This window comes from Equus quagga, chromosome 3, assembly GCF_021613505.1.
Source record: "Equus quagga isolate Etosha38 chromosome 3, UCLA_HA_Equagga_1.0, whole genome shotgun sequence".
Taxonomy (NCBI): Eukaryota; Metazoa; Chordata; class Mammalia; order Perissodactyla; family Equidae; genus Equus; species Equus quagga.
The window spans coordinates 63,920,432-63,939,942 of NC_060269.1; the positions used below are offsets into that span (position 1 = coordinate 63,920,432).

A 19,511-nucleotide genomic window follows, 5' to 3' on the forward strand; every position below is an offset into this window, starting at 1 on the left:
GAGAGAATTCTGTTTGGTATATCTGAATGTAATTACCATTCAATTTTAGTGAGACCAAACTCTACCCTGGCTTTTGGATAAGGGGTGGTTTACCAGATAAGCTTCCATGCATTTCTCTGCTGCCCTCTGGAGTGGCCTTTCTGCCCCAGCTTTGTCCATTCGTCTCTCCGTCTTTAAACCACACACACACACACCGTGACACACACACTCTTTGCCCTTTCCTGGCTCGGAATCCACAAATACTCAGCTGTGTATATTTTTCCCATATGAGCTTATTTATGTTATTCTTGAGCTTGACCCCAAATGGTTTTCATTCTCTCGCTTTGTTATTACAGTTTTCTACAAATTTTGTCTCCAGTTTGTCTTTGTGTACATTCGCAGGGTGCTTTCTGTTTTCTCCTTTGGATTTTCGGCATTAATCAGCTCTGTTGAAATCTCTCTGGGGCTTTGTAAGAAGCAAAGAACTTAGATGATCAGAGAGAGGAGGCATGCCAGGAGGGGGGAAGTAACCAGAGAGGGGAGGACTCTCAGAGGGGGAAGGTGAGAGCAAAGGCCTGAAGGTGGACTCCAGCCATATTCAGATGGCTCTATTTGCTAGATGGATGTTTTATAGACTCTCAGAACGTTCGAGTGATAATAGGTCTGTGAAATCGTCTAGTCCACTCCTCTTGGTTTGCAGTTGAGGACCTGAGGCTCAGAGAGGGGGAATGACTTGCCCCAGTCAAAGATCAAGCCAGTGGCCCGGCTGGGACTAGTTTGCCAAGCAAATTTATCTGTGGGCTGATTTCCTGAGAAAAAAAAATCACCATCTAGTAGAATAGAGAGTCCAGTTCAACAAATGTTTGCAAAGGAATGGTAGAATAGCGTGGGCCCTGGCTTCCAGCTCAAACATTGGGACCACGGTCTCTAGAGAATAGGGGTTTGTCGCAGGTGCTGAGCATCTCTGTAAACAGAGCAACCTGTAAATAGTGTTTCCATGTGACTTAGGATTGGGGAGGTGGCCTGCTGGGTGGCGCCCCTGGGGGGTTGCATGGCACTGTGTCCTTCACCGTCCACATCTGACTCTGCTGGGAAGGGAGTGGAGAGCCTGCTGTGAAAATCAACACTTGTGCCCAGGCTCACCCACCTGCCTTTGCCCTTGAGGCTCCGAGGAAGGCTGGCCTTGCAGGCTGAGACTGCAGCGGGTGGAGTGGGGGCGGGTCGTTCCTCGACTTCTGCGCCTGTCTCCTCTGCTGTGAAATGGGGCTGTCTGTTCCTGCCCCGTGCGCATGCTCAGGGTCGTGGCGAGGGTGCCTGGAATGAAGGAAGTGAGAGCTCATAGAACTATAGAGGTAATAGCACCGAGAATCCAGTGCCCCAGTGACATCAGAGAAAGGGAAGGGGAGGATTTAACTGAGAGGCTCCACCTCTGTCGGCTGCTCCTGGGGTTAGCATGGCTCTGGAGGTGGTGTTTATGTTACGATTTTGGTCACTGTTTTGCTAGCTTCGGGCTGTTTCATCAGCTGTCATGATAATTTGTTCTTGGCAGGTCACTGTTCAGATTCCAGCACACGCGAGTCCCCCACCCCATCTCTGGTTCCAGAATCCGGGAAAGGAGAACGGATTGCTTTCCCCTCCCTGTTGGCTGGTCCCCAGAAGAATGCTGGTGTTTCTCCCAAGTGCTCAGTCACATCTCCTTCATTCGGTTCTAGAGATACTTCCAGCTGGAGCAGCGCACAGGCAGCCTGGGAGAGGGTGGAACTGCACTGGGAGCAGCACTGGGGGACTGGGCTGGAGTGGTGGACAACCCCTGGGAGGGGACCCGGGCACAGGGCTGGAAGGCACTCTCCCTCCTCCTCCCACTCCCCATGTCCCTGGAGGATGCGGGCAGGAAAGAGAAGCTGGCACATGGGACTGGAAGCACAGTGCAGGGGCTCTGGGGCTGCTTCCATGATTGAACAGAAATAGGCCCTTTGCCTCCTTGTCTCGGCTGACCTCCATGCTCTGGCCTGCCCCATGAGAGACAAGGTGAGACGGTGACAGCGTCCAAAGTTGAGAAGTGAAAAAGCTCATCTGGTAGCACTGGGACCCCTGATACCCTAACGGCTTCTACGATGCACGGAAGTCATTATTTGAATCTCTACCATATGCCCAGTGCTGTGTGAGGCCCGGGGCCGCAGAGAGTCGGGCTCCAGCCCTGCAGATGGGCCTGTCCTCCTTGGGGACCACAGTCCGAGGTGAGTGGCAGTGCACAGTGAGTGGTTCAGGTGGCCTGACCAGGCTCAGAGGTGCTCCCCTGAGGGGTTTGGCACAGCGATGTCCGAGGCTCCTTCCAGCTCTGAGATCTGGGTCTTTGTCCTGGAGCCCTAAGAGGTCAGGAGGGTGCGCATGACAGTGAGCTTCAGGGCTAAGAGGGGCGGGACTCTTAGAAAGGAAAAGATTTGTCTAGTGTCTGGGGACACCATGAGGAGAGCATTTTTGCTGAGGTGGAAGAGAGCTTGTGTCCAGAAGCATCAGACTGTAAGTTTTTGGAAGAAGGGGTGAGGTTGGGAGTGATCCGCAGGGCCTCCGACAGAGGGGGCTGCGGCGCATCGTGCTGTGAGGGGCTGCCTAGGGCTCTGAGTTCGTTTGATTCTGATGAGGTTAATCAGATAGCAATGCACACATGGGTTAGAGAGAGAGCCCGGAGAAAGATCTTTAAAAAGGCTGGGAGCGAGGCCACGAGGACCCCGATGAGCGTCGTGGCAGTGATATGACACAGGAATCACCTCGATGACAACCTTGAAGTGTGATGGGGGGAGGGGCAGAGGAAAAGAAAGCTGGAGATTTTTAACCTGGATTCTTGAGAAGATGTTAAAAGTCAGGGGGCCAGCCCCATGGCCGAGTGGTTAAGTTCCCGCGCTCCACTTCGGTGGCCCAGGGTTTCACCGGTTCGGATCCTGGGTGAGGACATGGCACCTGTCATCAGGCCATGCTGAGGTGGCATCCCACATGCCACAACTAGAAGGACCCACAACTAAGAATATACAACTATGTACGAGGGGACTTTGGGGAGAAAAAGAAAAAAAAAACAAAATCTAAAAAAAAAAACAAAAAGAAACATAAAATCTAAAAGTCAGCTCTCAAGAGTGTATTACCCATGGGCAGCGCTGATTTGAAGAAGCGCCTGGTCCTCAGCGCTCCAGCCAGCCTGGCCCGATGAGACACATTTTCGGCTCTTCGGCATCTGCTAGGCCAGTACCACCTAAGTACGTGACTAATGTTCGGAAGTCAGCACCCAGCTTTACTGTCCACTCCCGCTTCTTCCCAGTTAATCTCTAGTAAAGCCCCTCACTAACCACTTATATGTGTCTTAAAAACTATATCCACACGTAGGATGCTTTTCAGACGTGACTCCCCCTGAATGACTCAGCCAAGTTTGGCAGGGTGACTTCGGGAGCAGTTTAGAATAACCAGAGGCAGTAATCTTAAGCGCTAAATGAATAGTGGGGCCCAGAGGGTCAGGGCTGGCCTTGCCACTCAAAGGTTACCAAGCCCCTTTATAGCCATTATGTCATTTAATCCACTGACTCCTCACTCCACATGCCTGAGAAAGGAATTTTTACTTGGGTTTAGGTCCTGGTTCTATAAAATCTAAGATGCTCCATATGCATACTCAACCCCCACCTTCCAAATCATCTCCACCACGCTGATGCCCCAGCATCAGGGTCATTCCATCGGGCAGCATCTTCCCTTTGCGAGAATTACTCCTAGGAAGATCCTTACATTGAGTCACACCTGCATCAGAGCAAAGAGAACAAACTGGAGTGCGTGGTCCATTGCGTCTTTGACCCACTCAATTCTTGGATCACTGGATTCCATGTGGGGAGGCGTGGAGGGGGCAGAGAAGATTGAAAATGGGTGGGGTGTCCTGGGGGCTGGGGGAGGGATGCCCAGCCCGGTGACAGCTCATGGAGTGTGGAGTCCCAGGCACCTGTCTCGGTTCCCTTTGCTGCAGCCTTGGCCTGCGGGGAGATTGCTGCAGTGGGAGAGGTGACACTTGCTTGCTTCTTCACTGTGTCTCTCCTTTACTGTACAATCTTAAGCATGTTCCAGACAGGCTCCGTGTCTCAGTCCCGTCATCTGCAAACTGGGATCACCATGGCCCGTCTTACTTTGCTTTTCTTCACAGAGAGGAGGCAGATGGCTACAAAACCCTGTCCTCCTTAAATGATTTGTTTAACTCGTGGGTTTTTAAATTGTTCATTACTTTTTCCCTGTGCGTGTGCCATTGAATTATTAAATAGCTGTCAACTTTACTTAGGGTCTGAGGACAGTGCCAACTTCTGGAATGGATCAGTACATCCCAGTCTTGGCCGTCTGGTTGTTTTGTATGTATTAAAACCCTCTGACCTCATATACTCATTCATTCATCAAATATTTATTGTGCAAGACATTACCGCTGTGCTGTGAGTATACATGTTTTCGTTTCCTAGGGCTGTCCTAACAAAGGACCACAAACTTGGTAGCTTAAAACAACAGAAATTTATTCTCTCACAGTTCTGGAGGCTGGAAGTCTGAAATCAAGGTGTGCACAGGGCCATACTCACTCGGTGAACTCTCGGGGGGCATCCCTCTTGGCCTCTTCCTAACTGCTGATGTTACCAGCAGCCCTTGCGTTCCTTGGCTTGTAGACCCATCACTCCAGTCTCTGCCTCCGTCATTACGTGGCATTCTCCCTGTGTGTCTGTCTATGACTTCTCTTCTTATAAGGACACCAGTCATTGGGTTAGGGCTTACCCTACTCCCATATAACATCATCTTAACTAATTACATCTGCAAAGGTCCTATTTCCAGATAAGGTCCTATTCTGAGGTTCCAGGTGGACATGAATTTTGAGAGGACACTCTTGAACCCAGTGGAATACAGTTTTGGCGTTTTCCTTGGTCCTCTTTTTCTCTCATAAAGCAGCAGGAGTAAGGAGCTTAGAGTCTGGATCCTCACAGCTGGTACAGGAATGTCAAGGATGTCGTCCTGACTCAGGGAGCTGGCAATTTTGTTACGAAAAAGAAAACACATATACCTTTGACTACATGACAAGGCAGTGTGAGATAATTGTCAAATGGCACCGAGTGTGTGCGTTCAAACAGGCTGTGCCCACTTTCAGCAGGAATGATGGATCAGAGAACATTTGGCCAAGAAGGTGGCAAGGAGCAGCCTGGGTTGGGGGGTGGGTTAAGGTAGCCATAGGAGGTTGGCAGGGAGGGCAGCCCCACTGGCCAGCCTGGGCACAGCAGGTTGCGGTGGGGCAAGGTTCCATTGTGTTCTGGGAATGGCGAGCTGTGGAGCATGAGGAGAGGCCAGGGGCCAGAGAGACCTGAGTTAAGACCATGGCTCCTTCACTCGCTAGCTGGCTGTGTGGCCTCAGACAAGTAGCCTCAGTGCTCAGCGTTGTTTCGGGACTGGATCCAATCACATACGCTAGAATCCCTGCCACGCTGGAGCCTCACCCTGGACGGAAGCCTTGGGAAGGAAGGGAGCCGCACGCAGGAGCGCAGGAGCAATAGAAACCCTCCTTCCATCCAGGTGGTGAAGCCAGGAATCTGAACACGATCCTGGCCGCCACCCCCGCCTTCACCTACATTAGCCGAACTCTGTCACTTCTACTTCCACAAACAGCCACTTCCATGCCCCCGACTGCCGCTACCCTAATTCAGGGCTCCAGCCCTCCCACCTGGGGTGCAGCCTCCTCGTTGGCCTCCCTGCCTCTGCTTTCCCTCCTGGTCTGATCTGTTTTCAGCACCGTGGCTGGAGGGGTCTTCCTGTGTGCAGATCTGATCACTCTTAGGTCCCTCCTGTGGCTTCTGGTGCCCTCAGGGTCAAGTCCAGCGCTCAGGCCCGGCCTCCAGGACCCTCCACCCTATCTTCTCCCATCACATTCCCCACCCCTCCCCCAGCTTCTGATCCATCGTGGCTCGTGTATCTCTTTCTTATCTTCGAGCTCTGACAGGGGTTGTTCCCTCCGCCTGGAAGCCCCCCCTTTCTGTCTTAGTTGGGGTAGCTAAAACTAAATATCACAGCCTCGGGGGGCTTCGACGGCAGACTCTCCTCACGGTTCCGGAGGCTGGGAGCCTGAGATCAGGGTGCCGGGTGGTTGGGTGTCTGGTGAGGGCCCTCTTCCTGGCCTGCAGATGGCTGCCATCTCAACGTGTCCTCACATGGCAGAGAGAGCACACTCGCCGGTGCTGGGGAGGGAGGGAGCCAGAGGGCTATCTGGTGCCTCTTCTTATAAGGGCACTAATCCCATCATGGGGCATCCAACCTCATGACCTTCCAAACCTGGTCACCCCCAACGGCCCCACCTCCTAATGCCATCACCCTAGGGCTTCAACACATGCATTTGAGGACACGCACATTCAGTCCGTAACACGCTCCCACTCCTCCCTTAGCTGCCTTCTGTTCCTCCTTGAGATTTCACTTTGAATATTGCTTCTTCCAGGAAGCTTTCCCTGATCCCCCCTCCACACCCCTCCCCCAGACTGGGCTGGGTGGAGCCCTGTGAGCTTCCAAAGCATAATGCTGACCTTCCTCCCTTTAGGAGGGGGTTTATTTCTTCTGCAGGTGGCCTGTTCCAGAAAACTACCTTCTAACCTCCATGCTGTTTGTAACCCTTTCAGGACCGCCGGGCCCCAAAGGCGATCCAGGGGATAAAGGGAAGGAAGGCGAGCCTGGAACCCCTGGATTACCCGGACTTCGAGGTAATGGAGAGGCCCCCAAGAGGGACCTAGGCATACCAGGAAGGGGAGGGCCCCCCTGCCCGTCCATGCCTGACCTTGACTTTCTCAGTGGTACCAGCGATGGGGCTCCCTGGGCAAGTGGCCAACCAACTCGGCTTCAGCTGCCCAGTTCTGTGAAGAGACTGATGGGTTGTGGGTGTAACAACAGGATGGAGCAAATGTTTTTCCTTAGAAAGTACCAGGATCTGAAGGAAAAGATGCATGAGAGGCTCACAGCTCCCTGAAGCCACTTCCCACCCCGAGTCAGGGACCATGTGACCAGGGCCTCCAGAAGGAATTGACGGTGCTCCGCAATCCAGACCAACCCTTCAAGGAGGCTGTGCCCCGCTCAGTGTCTCCTGAGTCACCAGGCACCTGATGCCCCCAGCTCCTCAATAAACACTTGTCTCTCCCCTTCCCTCCTCATCCTGCCCCACAAGCTGGTGACAGCCCCGGACATCCCCTGGCTGGTGCCAAGGGCACTTTTTGGCCTTCTGCAGAGTATGTTCTTAGACTCATCTTAGAAGTTCCTGTTCCGTTACTTTATCAAACTTCGCATCCTAGTCTGTTCGTTCCTGAGACTCTGCTGCGAGCAACATTTTTCTAGGAGAGTGTGAAGTCTTCTGAATGATGTAAGAAGAGGAGAAGAAGGGAGAGCTGTCTGCTTATTTGTGTCAGGAATTATACCTCCAAACCATCGCCTTCCTAAACCTCTCAGGAGACTGCAGACAGGAGAGGAGGCAGGGGCTGGTGGAGGGAGAGCCCACAGCGCACCCTCCACTGCTGCCTCCCCGCTCAGGGAGCCCCCTAAACTCAGAAGTGCTGCGGAAACCCTTTTTCTGTCTTAGAAAATTGTAGGATGAGGAGCCATGTCCGTATCCTGCACCAGATGCAAAATTCTGAGACAATAGGGCCATTGGGCTCCGGGAACATGCGTTAGGAAGGAAAAAAAGAAATTAAGTCCTTCTCTGAGGTCCTGCCACCCTCCGGGGGCCACTTGTCCTCTTCCAGCCATTTGACGTTAGCTCAGGAGGAGTGGTTACTGGAAGACAGGTTTCTCTGTGTCACGGAAAAAGCCCAGAGAAAGCCAATTAACATTCAAAGCTGGAAAGAACAATTACTTGGTTAATTAAGGTGTTCTGCTTGCAGAGAGAACTGTGGGCGTAGGGGGGCCCAGGAGAAACTAGGTGAAAGCGTTGCTGACTCTGGCTCTCCATGGCGAAATGTGGGCGGTGGCTGTGGGGCCTCGTGTCCAGGAGCTGTGGGCCTGATCCAGCAGCAGGCCATCGTCCCATTTACTGACCTTGCTGACTCTCTCCCTTCTCTTCCGCCTACCATCCCCTTCTCTATACTTCCCTGTGTTAACCACAAGGAAGGGACCTTTTCGTTTTTTTCTTAAATAGGATGGGGAGCTATTTCATGTTCCTCCTACTCCAAGTACCAGTAAGCATGAGATGAAGCCAACTGACCATAAACTTTTAGTTCAGACAGAGCAGGACTCAGATCCTGCCTCCAACACTCTCTGCTGTGTGACCGTGGGCAGGTTACATAACCTCTCTGGGCCTCAGTTTCCTCATTTGTAACACAGGTGAAATAATACTTAACCTCAGTTTATTAAGAGGATTAAATAAGATACTTTATGAAAAGCATCCAGAACAGTGCCTGGCACATAGAAAATGCTGAAAAGAATGTTTGCCATATCTAAATCTCCAGCGTAGCTAGAGGTCAAGGGACATCTCCCAAATGGGGTTGGCAGCACCACCATCGTTCACAATAGAATTGGATCTTTCAGGAGTAGGTGTCCACCCTCACTGGAGAGAAGGTGCTGATGGGGAAGGTTGGTACTGGCTTTTCAGACACAGCTTTTGCAGCATCTTTAAATTAACTGAGAAGAATCAGGAAGCAGAGGCAATGGGAGGGCGCCTGGCTGAGGCCTATTGTTGAGCCCGATGCCCTCAAGGCCCTTCCACTTCTGAGTCTGAGCCTCCACAACTGTCTCTTGTCCCCCAGGTCTGCCAGGGGAGAGAGGAATCCCAGGACTGCCTGGCCCCAAGGGCGATGATGGCAAGCTGGGCGCCACGGGACCGATGGGCATGCGCGGCTTCAAAGGTAATAACGAATCTCAGAGCAGCCTCCCTCACTGCTCGCCCCAGGGAGCAGCAGGGCAAGGGAGCGGGCAGGCAGGGTATGAATTCTGGCTCTGCCACTGCCGCTGACAGGCTGAGTGACCTTGACTAAGTCACTTAATCTCATTAAGCATCAGTTTCTTCATCCAAAAGCTAGAAATCCTCCTGCTTCCATATTTCGCAGGGCTGTCAGGAGGATGAAATGGGGCGTCTGTGTGTGAAAACGCTTTGTAAACTCTGAAGTGCTGTAGAAACGCGAGGGAATGTTACTCGGGGTTGCAGCTCCGGGATGTAACCAGGGGAAGCCAACTGGGGGAGGGGCCCCAAGAGAAAGAGAGGCTACAGAGCCTGGCCAGACGGCGCCTCCTCTCCACCTCTGCCAGACTGCCAGCAGGCTGTCATACTCTTTATTCCCCAGATATTTAAAACTTGAATCAGTTCCCAGATTTATACTGCAATAGCGTTTCCTCTGATTGTTTCCTTCCTATTCATAGTCACCTGGTGCCTTTTTAGTGGAGCCTCCTTTATGGTCAGTCCCAGTCTTTCCCTGGTCCCTTTCAAGTGTCCAGACCTCCTGTCATCACTGCAGAAGATGAGGGAATCTGACGCTCCCCCCCCCAGGCTTCACCTTCTCACTTGTTAAGATGAAAACTAAGAAAAAAGCAGCTAGTCATTCCCACCCCATGTCTAGGATGGATCACTGGGAAATTTTATTCTACTTTCTGGTTGGTGGTTTAGCAGGCTGAGATTTTCTTTCCTTTTATGATCCGCACTTGTAACAATTGATTTTAAAACAGATTACAGAAAGAGCACATGCTTGTTGAAAACATTTAATGATAAAGAAGTGTACGAAGTATAAAGTAAAAAGGGAGTCCTCTCCCCTGTGGTCCCTTAAGCTCTTACTCTTTAGAGTAACCACTGTAAACACTTTGGAGCACATCCTGCCAGACCTTTTTCTAATCACATTCATATTTACATCTCTGGTTGCCTTTGTTTTTTTCAAAGCTTGGATCACATTTGGCATCCTCCCCTGGAACTTGCTGGCTGGCTTTTATCACCAGACGATATGCCCCAGGCTTTTGATTTGCAGATATCTTTCTGGAGGTAGTTGGAATAGAATTCCCTGGTCATTTTAACGCCCCTTTGAGTGGTGCCAGGACCCTCTACTTATTTGTGAGTGAGATGCTCTCTGAGAAAAGAGCTCTGTTCTCTTCACAAGATCCTGGGAAGGAAATTCTGCAATTTGAGGGAAACTCCCCCTCCTGTTTTCTCGCCTCCCCCAGTGGTAAATCGGCATGACAGAGAACTTGGGTCTCTCCCTGTGTAGCTGAAGCCCCGCCCTCTTTTCTTTCCCGTGCTTCTTAGAGCAGACTTGGATGTGGATTTCTGAAACCTTGCCTGTCATAGGACTATCTGCTTTGTCTTCCTCCTGCTGAATACCACGTACTCCTTCCGTCTGGGCTGCTCTTATATGCTCCCTCCCTTCAGTTAGGAGAGAATGAGACTTCTCAGCTGGGTCCCCCCCACCTTGTGACCAGAACACACAGCATAACTGGCTCAAGCTCTTATCTTTCCTGCCACACCACGCCCTCCAGTGCTGCTGGCTCCTGCCTGAGAGTTTCTGTGGTCTTGGGGTAACAAGTCTCCTGCAGATAATACTTTATGCACGATTAGGATTTATTTCTGTTTCTGATGCCAGTTTTCCTCCTCTGTTTCAGGTGACCGAGGCCTGAAAGGAGAGAAAGGAGAGAAAGGAGACAGAGCGGGGGATGCCAGTAAGGAAATCCTCGTGGGGTCCCTGGATTCTGTGTCAGCACAGGTGTAGCTGTCGCCCCACAAGTTTGGGGTCTGCAGCCTGGAGCCGTGGGCTGGGGCTCTAGGGGCTAAGGAGCCCTCTACCTGCCTCAGGGCTCTGTGGTCCAGCAAGAGATGGTTATACTCCAGGGGCACAGGCCCCGTTTCCAGATGTGGTCTAAGCCCCGTGGTTCTGGGGGAGGGTCTGGAGGCGCACTCCCCGGGCTCCCTCCCAGCTGTGTAGACGCCTCCATTTTCGCATCTACAGGACAAGGATAGGAGAGTCCTTACCTCACAGGGCATTGTGTGCATTAGAGGAGTTAATCCATGTAAGGTGCTTTCTGTGGTGCCTGGACACGTGGTTAGAACTCAGTAAGTATTCCTTATCATTATTCTATGGAATACACCAAGTCAGATGCACTTCCTAAAATCTTCAGAGATGCTTGCCAAAATTCACTTCCTGACCTCATTAAAATGCATGACTTCCCTGGGAACTTACATGGGGAAAGGGGTACAGGCAAAGCCCAATCCCTTTGGTTTTCCTCCTTTGCCACTAACTGAGCAGAACGGCTGGAGATTTCATTATTGGGAGAGCTCCAAGTCCAAGGATGGGCATCTTTCTGAGGAGGGTCCTTCCTAAAATGGTTACAAGGGAAGCCAGCTTATCGAGTTATGACACTCTTTTTTAGGGTTTGTTTCTCTCCCAAAAAGCTACATGTAGAACCTTAGAGAGATTGCCAGAAGAGAATGAGTCTCCTGGCCAAGTTTCAGTGAATAGAGTCTCCTAGCCAAGTTTCAAAAAAATACTAGCATATAGTGATTTTTGGGCTCTGAAGCGCTGCCGTCGTGTGTGAAGGCATAAGTAGCTTATCCTCTTCTAGGGTGTCTGTGCTCCGGGCTTGGCTCTCTAGAAGATGGGGCCTGGGGAAGGAGGCCGGCCTCCAGGTTCTGCTGTGGACACTCTGGGACAGACACCACTGCAGAGTCACATCTCGGACCCAGATGGAGGGTTTCCCTAAGGCTGATCTTTGGTTTCAGTAGGTCTTTAAAATGACACTTCCATCTCAGTCACGCAGGACCAGAAGGAGACCTCACTCCCGAATAGTGCCCTTTCCCATGGTTCCCTGAAGCTATACCTTGTCTCTTCCTTCCTCTGCCCTTCTCTTTCTCGGCGCAGTGAGTAAGGATCAACTAGGAGGATGTACATGACTTCACTTTGTCACTCTAAAGTGATGGAGTACCTGAGAAGGCCTTCCTAGGCTTACCCTGGGCTCCGCATGCCCACCTGACCTTAGGTGCTGTAATCCACAAAGCAATCTGTGTTTCACGGTCTTTCTAGCTTTATCCAGAGTAACTTTAAAGGGCAGCCAAGGGCTTTACTGGGAGTGTCCTGGCTAGATGAGCTCTGGTGGACCCTGCAGGAGCCAAAAGGAGAGTTTCGATGGCAAAGGAAGGGAGTCTGGATATTATCAATGACAGCTGTGATAGATCTGAGCCACATTTATCTAGTGGGTTGGGTGCCATATTTTGTCTTTGGGGTGCTGCCTTCTCCTGGTCTGTTTGTTGACTGGTTTCTGATGGAATGCTGCCAAGGTAGCTGAGAAGGACCACGGCATTTAGCTGTGTCAACTAACAAACTCCTGATGGGGTGGCAGGGAGGGAGGAACTGTGGGAAGATGACCTTTGAGAGGGCGATCAGAACGCTGCCCACATACCGGAGGGGTTCTTGTCAGGAGCTCTTTGGCAACTGTTCTTCAGTCAACTGGAGAGGAGAGAGGAGGTCTTTGTTACCGAGGCTGGGGAGAGGTGCTGGTTCTCGGTCACCATTAATCCCAAGGATGGTCTCGTCACTGTTTCCCTGGCCTCTGTGGGCCCAGCTGGCTGGGCTCTGTGCATGGATCGGGCTCTGAGGCTGAGAGCACAGTATGGGGAGGTGGGAGCTGAGCCATGGTGGTGTGGAGCTCCCCCAGCCATGGGTGGGAAGCTTGGAGGAAGGGCATCTGATCCACTTGGCCCTGGAGTTTGTTGACTGCACTGCCAGAGGCTGATGTCAGCTCTGGACAGCCCCTCATCAGGGACTACCAGCATTCTTTCCTGCCCTGAAGAGGCTGCACCCTCACTGGAGGCCAGAACTCAGGCCACCGCCCTTTCACAAAGCTCTAAGGTTTTCCTGTCTATCCCTTAACAACACCATCGGTGATGGACCTGGAAAGTGAGGTGGCTCAGGAGAAGACAGCCCCATCGACGGGAGGCGCTACATGGCATATGGAGGAACGTGGGAGACATGCAGGATTGTAGGAAACAAAACTGGACGGCCATCCATCCGGCTCCCCATTTTCAGAGGCCCGGAGTGGAGAGCTGGCTGTCCTAGGGCAAGGGCAGAGGTGGGACGAGCACCTACACCTCTGATTTTTCTAATTCTGGAACGAGAATTAGACCCTGGTCTTCAAGAGGAGGGTGGGGCTCCTTAAGCCCCTGGTGATTCCCTCACCTGGAGATGTGGCTTTAAGGACCTGAGGCTGAAGGGGACCGGTGAAGCAGCTCAGGGCTGAGAGCTATGCCTTCCCACGGCCTCCACCCCCTGGCCTGCCTCTGACCACGCCAAACCCACACTATATTCAGACTCCTGCTTAGGTTTCCAAGGAACTCCAGTCCCAGAGGCATTAACTGGATCCCTGGGACTGGGGTTCTGAGGAGGGAGCCAAGGATCATCTTTCGGAAAAGTGCGGAAACTCTGAATGCCCACTTCTAGGGGGTTCTTAGTCATTCCGTGGGTTCAGGGCAGCCCCACCGTAAGATGTAATGGATGGGAAGAAGGAGTTCTCAGCGCCAGAGCTCTACCCTCCTTCAAAAATGACTGCTGTGGGGGAGGAATCCTCCGCTAACCCAGCTTGTAGCTGAGGTCACGGACCCCTTACCCAGCACCTCCCACCTTTAGCGGCAAAAGCTCTGAAGTTCCACAGGGGAGGATGTTACTACAATAAAGGAATTGATGTGAAAACAAGCAGATACCCCTTAGGTCAGAATCAGAAACTGGGGGTTTTCCTGTGAAGAGGGCATTACAGAAAAGACTTCCCAGAACCCATGAGTTAAGTCAATTTTGAAATACTTTTCAGAACAAGAACTTGCAATTGTTTACCTATGTTTTGGTCTGGAGTCAGAGGATTTTAGAGTCGGATGGGGTTTCAGATCGACACCTCTCCCACTCCCAAACCCACCCCACCAATTTACTAAACTGAGAGGTGGAGAGAACCCCACGGTCCCCCTGCTACGTCATTAACAAGTTAGATCTAGAATCCCGATCTCTTGATTTCTCCTTGATGAGAAGTGAGTAAGGTTTTTTTTGAGGCAAGAGTGATGTCAGTCTGATACCATAAATCATAAGGTGATAAACATGCTGTGAGATGTTTAGCTTTGGGAGGTTGGCCAGGAAAAACGTTACATACACATCTCAAGACAGAAAGACATTTGTTTTACCCTCATATATGGTCCATTTGCAAGAAACACAAATAGTGCTTTTGCAGCTAGGGGATGGGTAAAGGATCCAGTTATGTTTAAGTCCCACAGCATGAATTTAAAGCAGGATATAAGTTTAGATTGTTTAAAAAATTTTCCTCAATTTGGTTTCACATGGAAAAAAATATGCAGAACAACCCAGGGGTAAATTCTAAGCCAGTGCTTGTCAATAGTTATCAGTGGCAACTCAGAAAACTTGAAAAATGTTTAACACCTTGTGTGTGTTTTCAATACTTAGGGAAGTAAGTCTGCAGGGGTGGGGAGCAGGGGGCACCCCAGGGTACAATATAAGCTCAAAATAAATGATCGAGATGGTGGTTTCTAGACAGTTTTTTTCCATAGCTGCTGAGATGTTTCTATCTCTGTTTTGGAATGAAGGATGCAAAGAGAGTCCTTTGGAATCCGTGAATTAATTCCCTTCCTCCAATCCCTGTCCTAGAGTTGACTGCACCTGGCGCCCAAGGGAACCTGTTGAGGATAACGTAGCACCAGAAGCTAGCATCCTTTCAGGGTTGGAGAGACACAGCTCCTGGGCCTTTTGTTTGATTACTTTACTTCAATTATATTTCTTTATTTACTTAATCATGTACACATCCTTAATTCCTTATACAACTTTACGACCCCAGCAACAACATGATTTAAAAATAAACCACACTTCAAAGAAAAATTAACCACTTGCATAATACAAACGTGCACCTCGTACTTTGAGGAGGAAAGTTTCTGTGCATATTATTTCACTTAATTCTCACAGTCATCTTCGGGAGGCATGATCACATCCTTGTGAGAGAGACAAGGAGGCTGAGGGGAGAGGAAAGGAGGCTGCTCAAGGTCACCAGAGTTCATAAGGGCAGAGAGGGGACACACGTCAGGTCTGTCTGGCCTGGAGCCCACTCTCGTCCTTCTGCTGCCATCTTGGATTATCCTGTTTTCTCTCTGGCCGTTGACAGCGTGGGGTCCTCCTGGGCCACTCTGTTTATGCTTAGTGGTTAGTGTGAAGGGAATAATTTTCTGCTCAGCAATTCTTAGTTACTTTGAAGGTGGTCTTCCCTGTCTCAGGGTTTGCTCTTCGTTTCACCAAGCCTTGGCTGCCTTACCTGTGTCTGTGGCTCTGAGATAGGCCAGGGTAGAGTTTTTCTCATGGGAGGGCTCTGCGTCGGCCAGCGGAGCCCTTCCCACCTTACTTGCTCTTCCCATGCTTTGGGACTGTGTGAACTGAGCACAGTAGCTGTACTGAGCTAACATGCAGAAGCACCTGCCACATACCTGGCAGCATTGATTCACTCATGCATTTGTTCAGTTTGTGCATTCATTCATTCCTTCTCTATATGCTTATATGGGGAGTGCTCAGCAGATACAAACACCAAAGGGTGTGTGGAAACAGAGAAGTGTTTTTCAAATGTTTCTTCCCCTCAGTTTATGTCTAATAACTGAAAATACACGGCAATGCAAAATTCACTCTGGAAAATTGTCCTGCAGCAAACACTGCTGAAGCAGAGTGGGAGACACCAGAGAGAAAGAAATGAGGGCAAGGACGTGGTAAATGAGGAGGTGCTGTGAACCGGATGAAAACTGACCATGGGTAGCAGGGTCAGCAAAGGCCTGAAGCCCAGGGATCAGAAAACAGGGCTGGCATGGGGCTGGCTTTGGAAAAGAGCGAAGGCTAGAGGGATGGAGGTGGGACCTTTGGGAGGGGAGGAACTGGCCTCCCTCATTTCCATCATAAAAAAAAGATAACCGTGTGGGAGGAAGGAAAACATTGAGGGAAGAGAGCATTGGGTTACCATATTGACTTATTTAGCAAACATTTATTCAGCCTTCACTATATATCAGGTGCTGGCCGAGGGCTGGGGAGGCTTGTCCTCGCCTGGAGCAGCTCCCAGTCCAGCGGGTGAGAAAGACACATAAACAATCACAGTGGAGTGTGGCAAGGGCTATAGCAGACATACAAGGGCTAATTTTGCCTTCTGTTGTGGGGGTGAGTCGATGAGGAGCCTTTGACCCAAGTCTTGAAGGGCAAGTTGGTGTCCAACAGGTGGACATGGAAGGCGAAGGTATTCCTGGTAAAGAGAACTATGCGTGGAACAGCAGAGTGTTGTCTGATAAACACAAATAGTTTGGCATGGCAAGCGTTTGGAATGGAAGACACAAAAGATAAGGCCAGAGAGGTATGCGCAGGTCGATGGTCAGGAGTTTAGGCTTGACCCCTGGGTTCTGGGAAGTCGAGATGGGCTGTAAGCAGGTAGTGACATGGCAGCAATGGGAGGTGACTGACCACGGGGAGAACAAGACTGGAGCTGGGACCGAGGGATAAGGGGGCCGAGGCTGTAAAAACAGAGCCTCAGCTGTCCCTGATGGTCCTCAACACCTCGACCAAGGCTGGGCACAGGTCCATGTTCCAAGTCCCCGTTTCTCTGCTGCTCCTGCTCCTTCTCTGGACTGAGCTGCCCTCCTTAGAAAGTCCTGGCTTTCGGAAACATATTTCCCAAGAAGAAGATGAGACCTGAGCTCCAGGGGAGCAGCATGGGCCGTGGAGTACCCATCCTGAGATCCGAGTCCCCTTCTGCCCTGACTGGCTGTGTGGCCCCTGAGGCCACTTGCTCGCCTCCCCAGGCACAATTTCCTCTTTTTCCTTCTGTTCTGTTCAGAGGATGGGAGCTGGCCTTCCAGACGTTCTGGTTCGCCAAGAGTCTACTTAAGCCTTCTAAAAACCAACCAATCCAGTGACTTTTCCTGAGCTTCCCAGTGAGCCCTTCCCCAGAGCGTTACATCGTTGTGCACAGTTCCCTTCCTATTAATCCGTGCTGCCCTCCATGTGATGGCTTCAAATAGATTCAAGAGGGCCCGGGAAAACAAAAGGCTGGGCTCCTTTAAGAAGCCAGCTGGTAAAGTGGGGGATAAGGAGGGGGTGGCGGAGCTGCTGAGACTAGGAACAGCCGAGTCAGCTGTGTTTCATTCCTTTCTTATAAGAGGGAGAGAGAAGCTGCAGGGTGGGCATGGGCCCGGCAAGGACAGGCTGCTGAGGCTGAGGCGGGAGGGAGTGCGCCCCCTTCGAGAATTGGCGATCAGAGAGATGCAGAGCAGCGCAAAGAGGTCATTAACAGGACGCTAATACTTACAATATTCTAAATATATGCTAAGAGAAAGCAGGAACCCACTGAGGGCCAAAGCTGAGGGCTAGTTGGAAGCCAGTGTTTGTAGTTTGTTAAGAATTAGCGGCCAGATGTGTGAGTGGAAGTTGGGGAAAGTTTGCTTCTTTGAGCTGTTGGTCTAGCGGGGTATATGGCAATTGTGAGTGGAGGTAACCAGCTTGACTGTTCCCTCAGCTCCTGTTCTTTGTATGGTGAGTGAGCGGGAGAGCATGTCCCACGCTCTGTCTTCATTTCTCTCCTTACCCATGTTTAGCTGGCCCTGCTGTGCTGGTCCTTCCAAGGGGGCCTGGAGGCAGATCCCGCGAAGACTGGCGTTCCCAATTCCCAGGCAAACACGAGGGGCTTTCCGGGGTTTGCCCTGCAAGAAAACTCCTCTAGTAATGCAAACCTCAGACTGAAGGTGAGCAAGGCATTTTCTACAAAAACAATGCCTTGGAACCACCAGAGAATTGAAATTTTGGTCTTCGATGTGGGTTTTGTATGAAGAAAGTTTTAAGTTGAGACGTACATTAAAACCAGGAATGGGTAAACTGTTTATTTAGAAAGCAATTCAAACAAGCTCAGGAATTGTTCCTAATCCCCATGACCCTGTGCTCTTGCCTTGTGCTGGGAGGTAAAGCCAGCTGAAGGCACGGCAGACTCAATCTGGGAGGACCCCCCACGTCTTTGTGATGTAACTGGGTTGCCTTTAGCTGCCACCACATTAACCTCACAGCTCTACTTCCCCTCATGTCCTGACAATGGAAAACCCCCGAGGGGTGTACTTGGAACCGCTTATCTAGATGGACTTCCTGCCACTAGTGCTGGATTTCAGCGTCTCTTCTAAAGAGCGCTGTTGTGGAGTCCCGATGGAAGAAAGAGAAGATGACAGAGGGAGGCCAAGCCCGTGGATACCCAGGAAGGTCTTGTGGATGCTGTGGGAGGAGCGGGTCATGGCTGGTTTCCTCACTGACTCAAAGGCTGGGCACGTCCCTTGCTGCAGTGCCTCCATCCCCTACTGCGATCCTTGGGGTTTATATTGAGTTCAATGCTATTTACTGAGGACCGACCACCCCCGTCACTGAGCCCACGCCTATTTCAAAACCGCTCTCTAAGGTATGTGTTGTTTATCCCATTTAACAGGTGAGGAAACTGTTCAATTACTTGCCTGAGGTCACAGAGCTAGAAAGCAGTAAACATGGGGCCAGAGGCAGGTCCTGCCTTCAAGGATTTATAATAGGGGTCTCAGACCTTGAACTTGAAGGAAAGGAAATAGGACAGGGTGGGCACAGTGTGAATGAAGGCAGAGGGTATGAAAAAGCCTTCTTAGGAAAGGCCACTAGTCCTGGACATGAGACCTGGCAGTAAAGGCAACAGCTCCCTGAAGCCCTTAGAGGGCTGGCATATAAACATCAACACCTCCTTCCAGCCACAGGCGTGAGAACAGGGGAGTTCAGTGCCACTGACATTCTCCTGGCTCGACAGCATTTCCTTCTAGTCCTGAAGGCCTGCTGCCTCTCACTGACCCCTCACTGCCCTTTGAGAGGCCCAGGAGCAAAAGCAAAGCAAAGGACTTGTCCCTCCACCTGGGCCACCCAGGAAATTTCTGCAGATCCAGCTCTGAGCAGAGCTTCTGGGCATTAGCGACATCTCCCACTGCGATGGGGTGAGCTCCTGGTTCCGGGCTGGGCAGGAGAATGTGTTTCATTTATAAATAAATGTGCTTCATTTATTATTCGATCAGACACATTTCACTGAACACCTATGAGGAGCCAGGCAGCCACGAGTAGGGCAGTGGAGAAACGAAATCAGCCAAGACAAACACCCAGTTTCCAAAAAGTATGCAATAGAGATGGGGAGACCAACGGGTGAGTCAACAGTTAGAGAAACCCAGCATGGCAAGTGCAGTGATCACTCGGGAGGTATTTCTGCTGCTCCTAAGCCCAGTCCTGAGCACCCTGCGTGACCCCCAATCACACACACAGTATGTGGCCCACCAGGCTGTGGGTCTGGAAACCCTGGTGTGGCCACTTTATCGTGTGACCTTGAGCAAGTCACTTTCCTTCTGAGTCTCCTCACCTCTAAAATGGGTATGATACCACCCACTGGAGAGGAGGGCCGCAAAGATCAAATGAGACCCTCTAACAAAAATGCTCCGAAGAGTCTGCGTAAAGTACCATGTTAAGCTAAGAGTGGATTACCATTAGGAAATA

At 51.0% G+C, this 19,511-nt stretch overlaps 1 protein-coding gene across 2 annotated transcripts in view; it reads left to right on the forward strand.

Annotated features, from left to right (window-relative positions):
* Positions 1-19,511, forward strand: part of SCARA5 (scavenger receptor class A member 5) — a 114,688-nt gene that overhangs the window by 72,499 nt on the left and 22,678 nt on the right. For both annotated transcript variants that reach the window (XM_046656977.1, XM_046656978.1), the window contains exons 5-7: positions 6,636-6,716; positions 8,745-8,843; positions 10,579-10,635. In XM_046656977.1, coding sequence (XP_046512933.1) covers positions 6,636-6,716; positions 8,745-8,843; positions 10,579-10,635 — 237 coding nt within the window. The remainder of the gene's footprint in view (positions 1-6,635; positions 6,717-8,744; positions 8,844-10,578; positions 10,636-19,511) is intronic.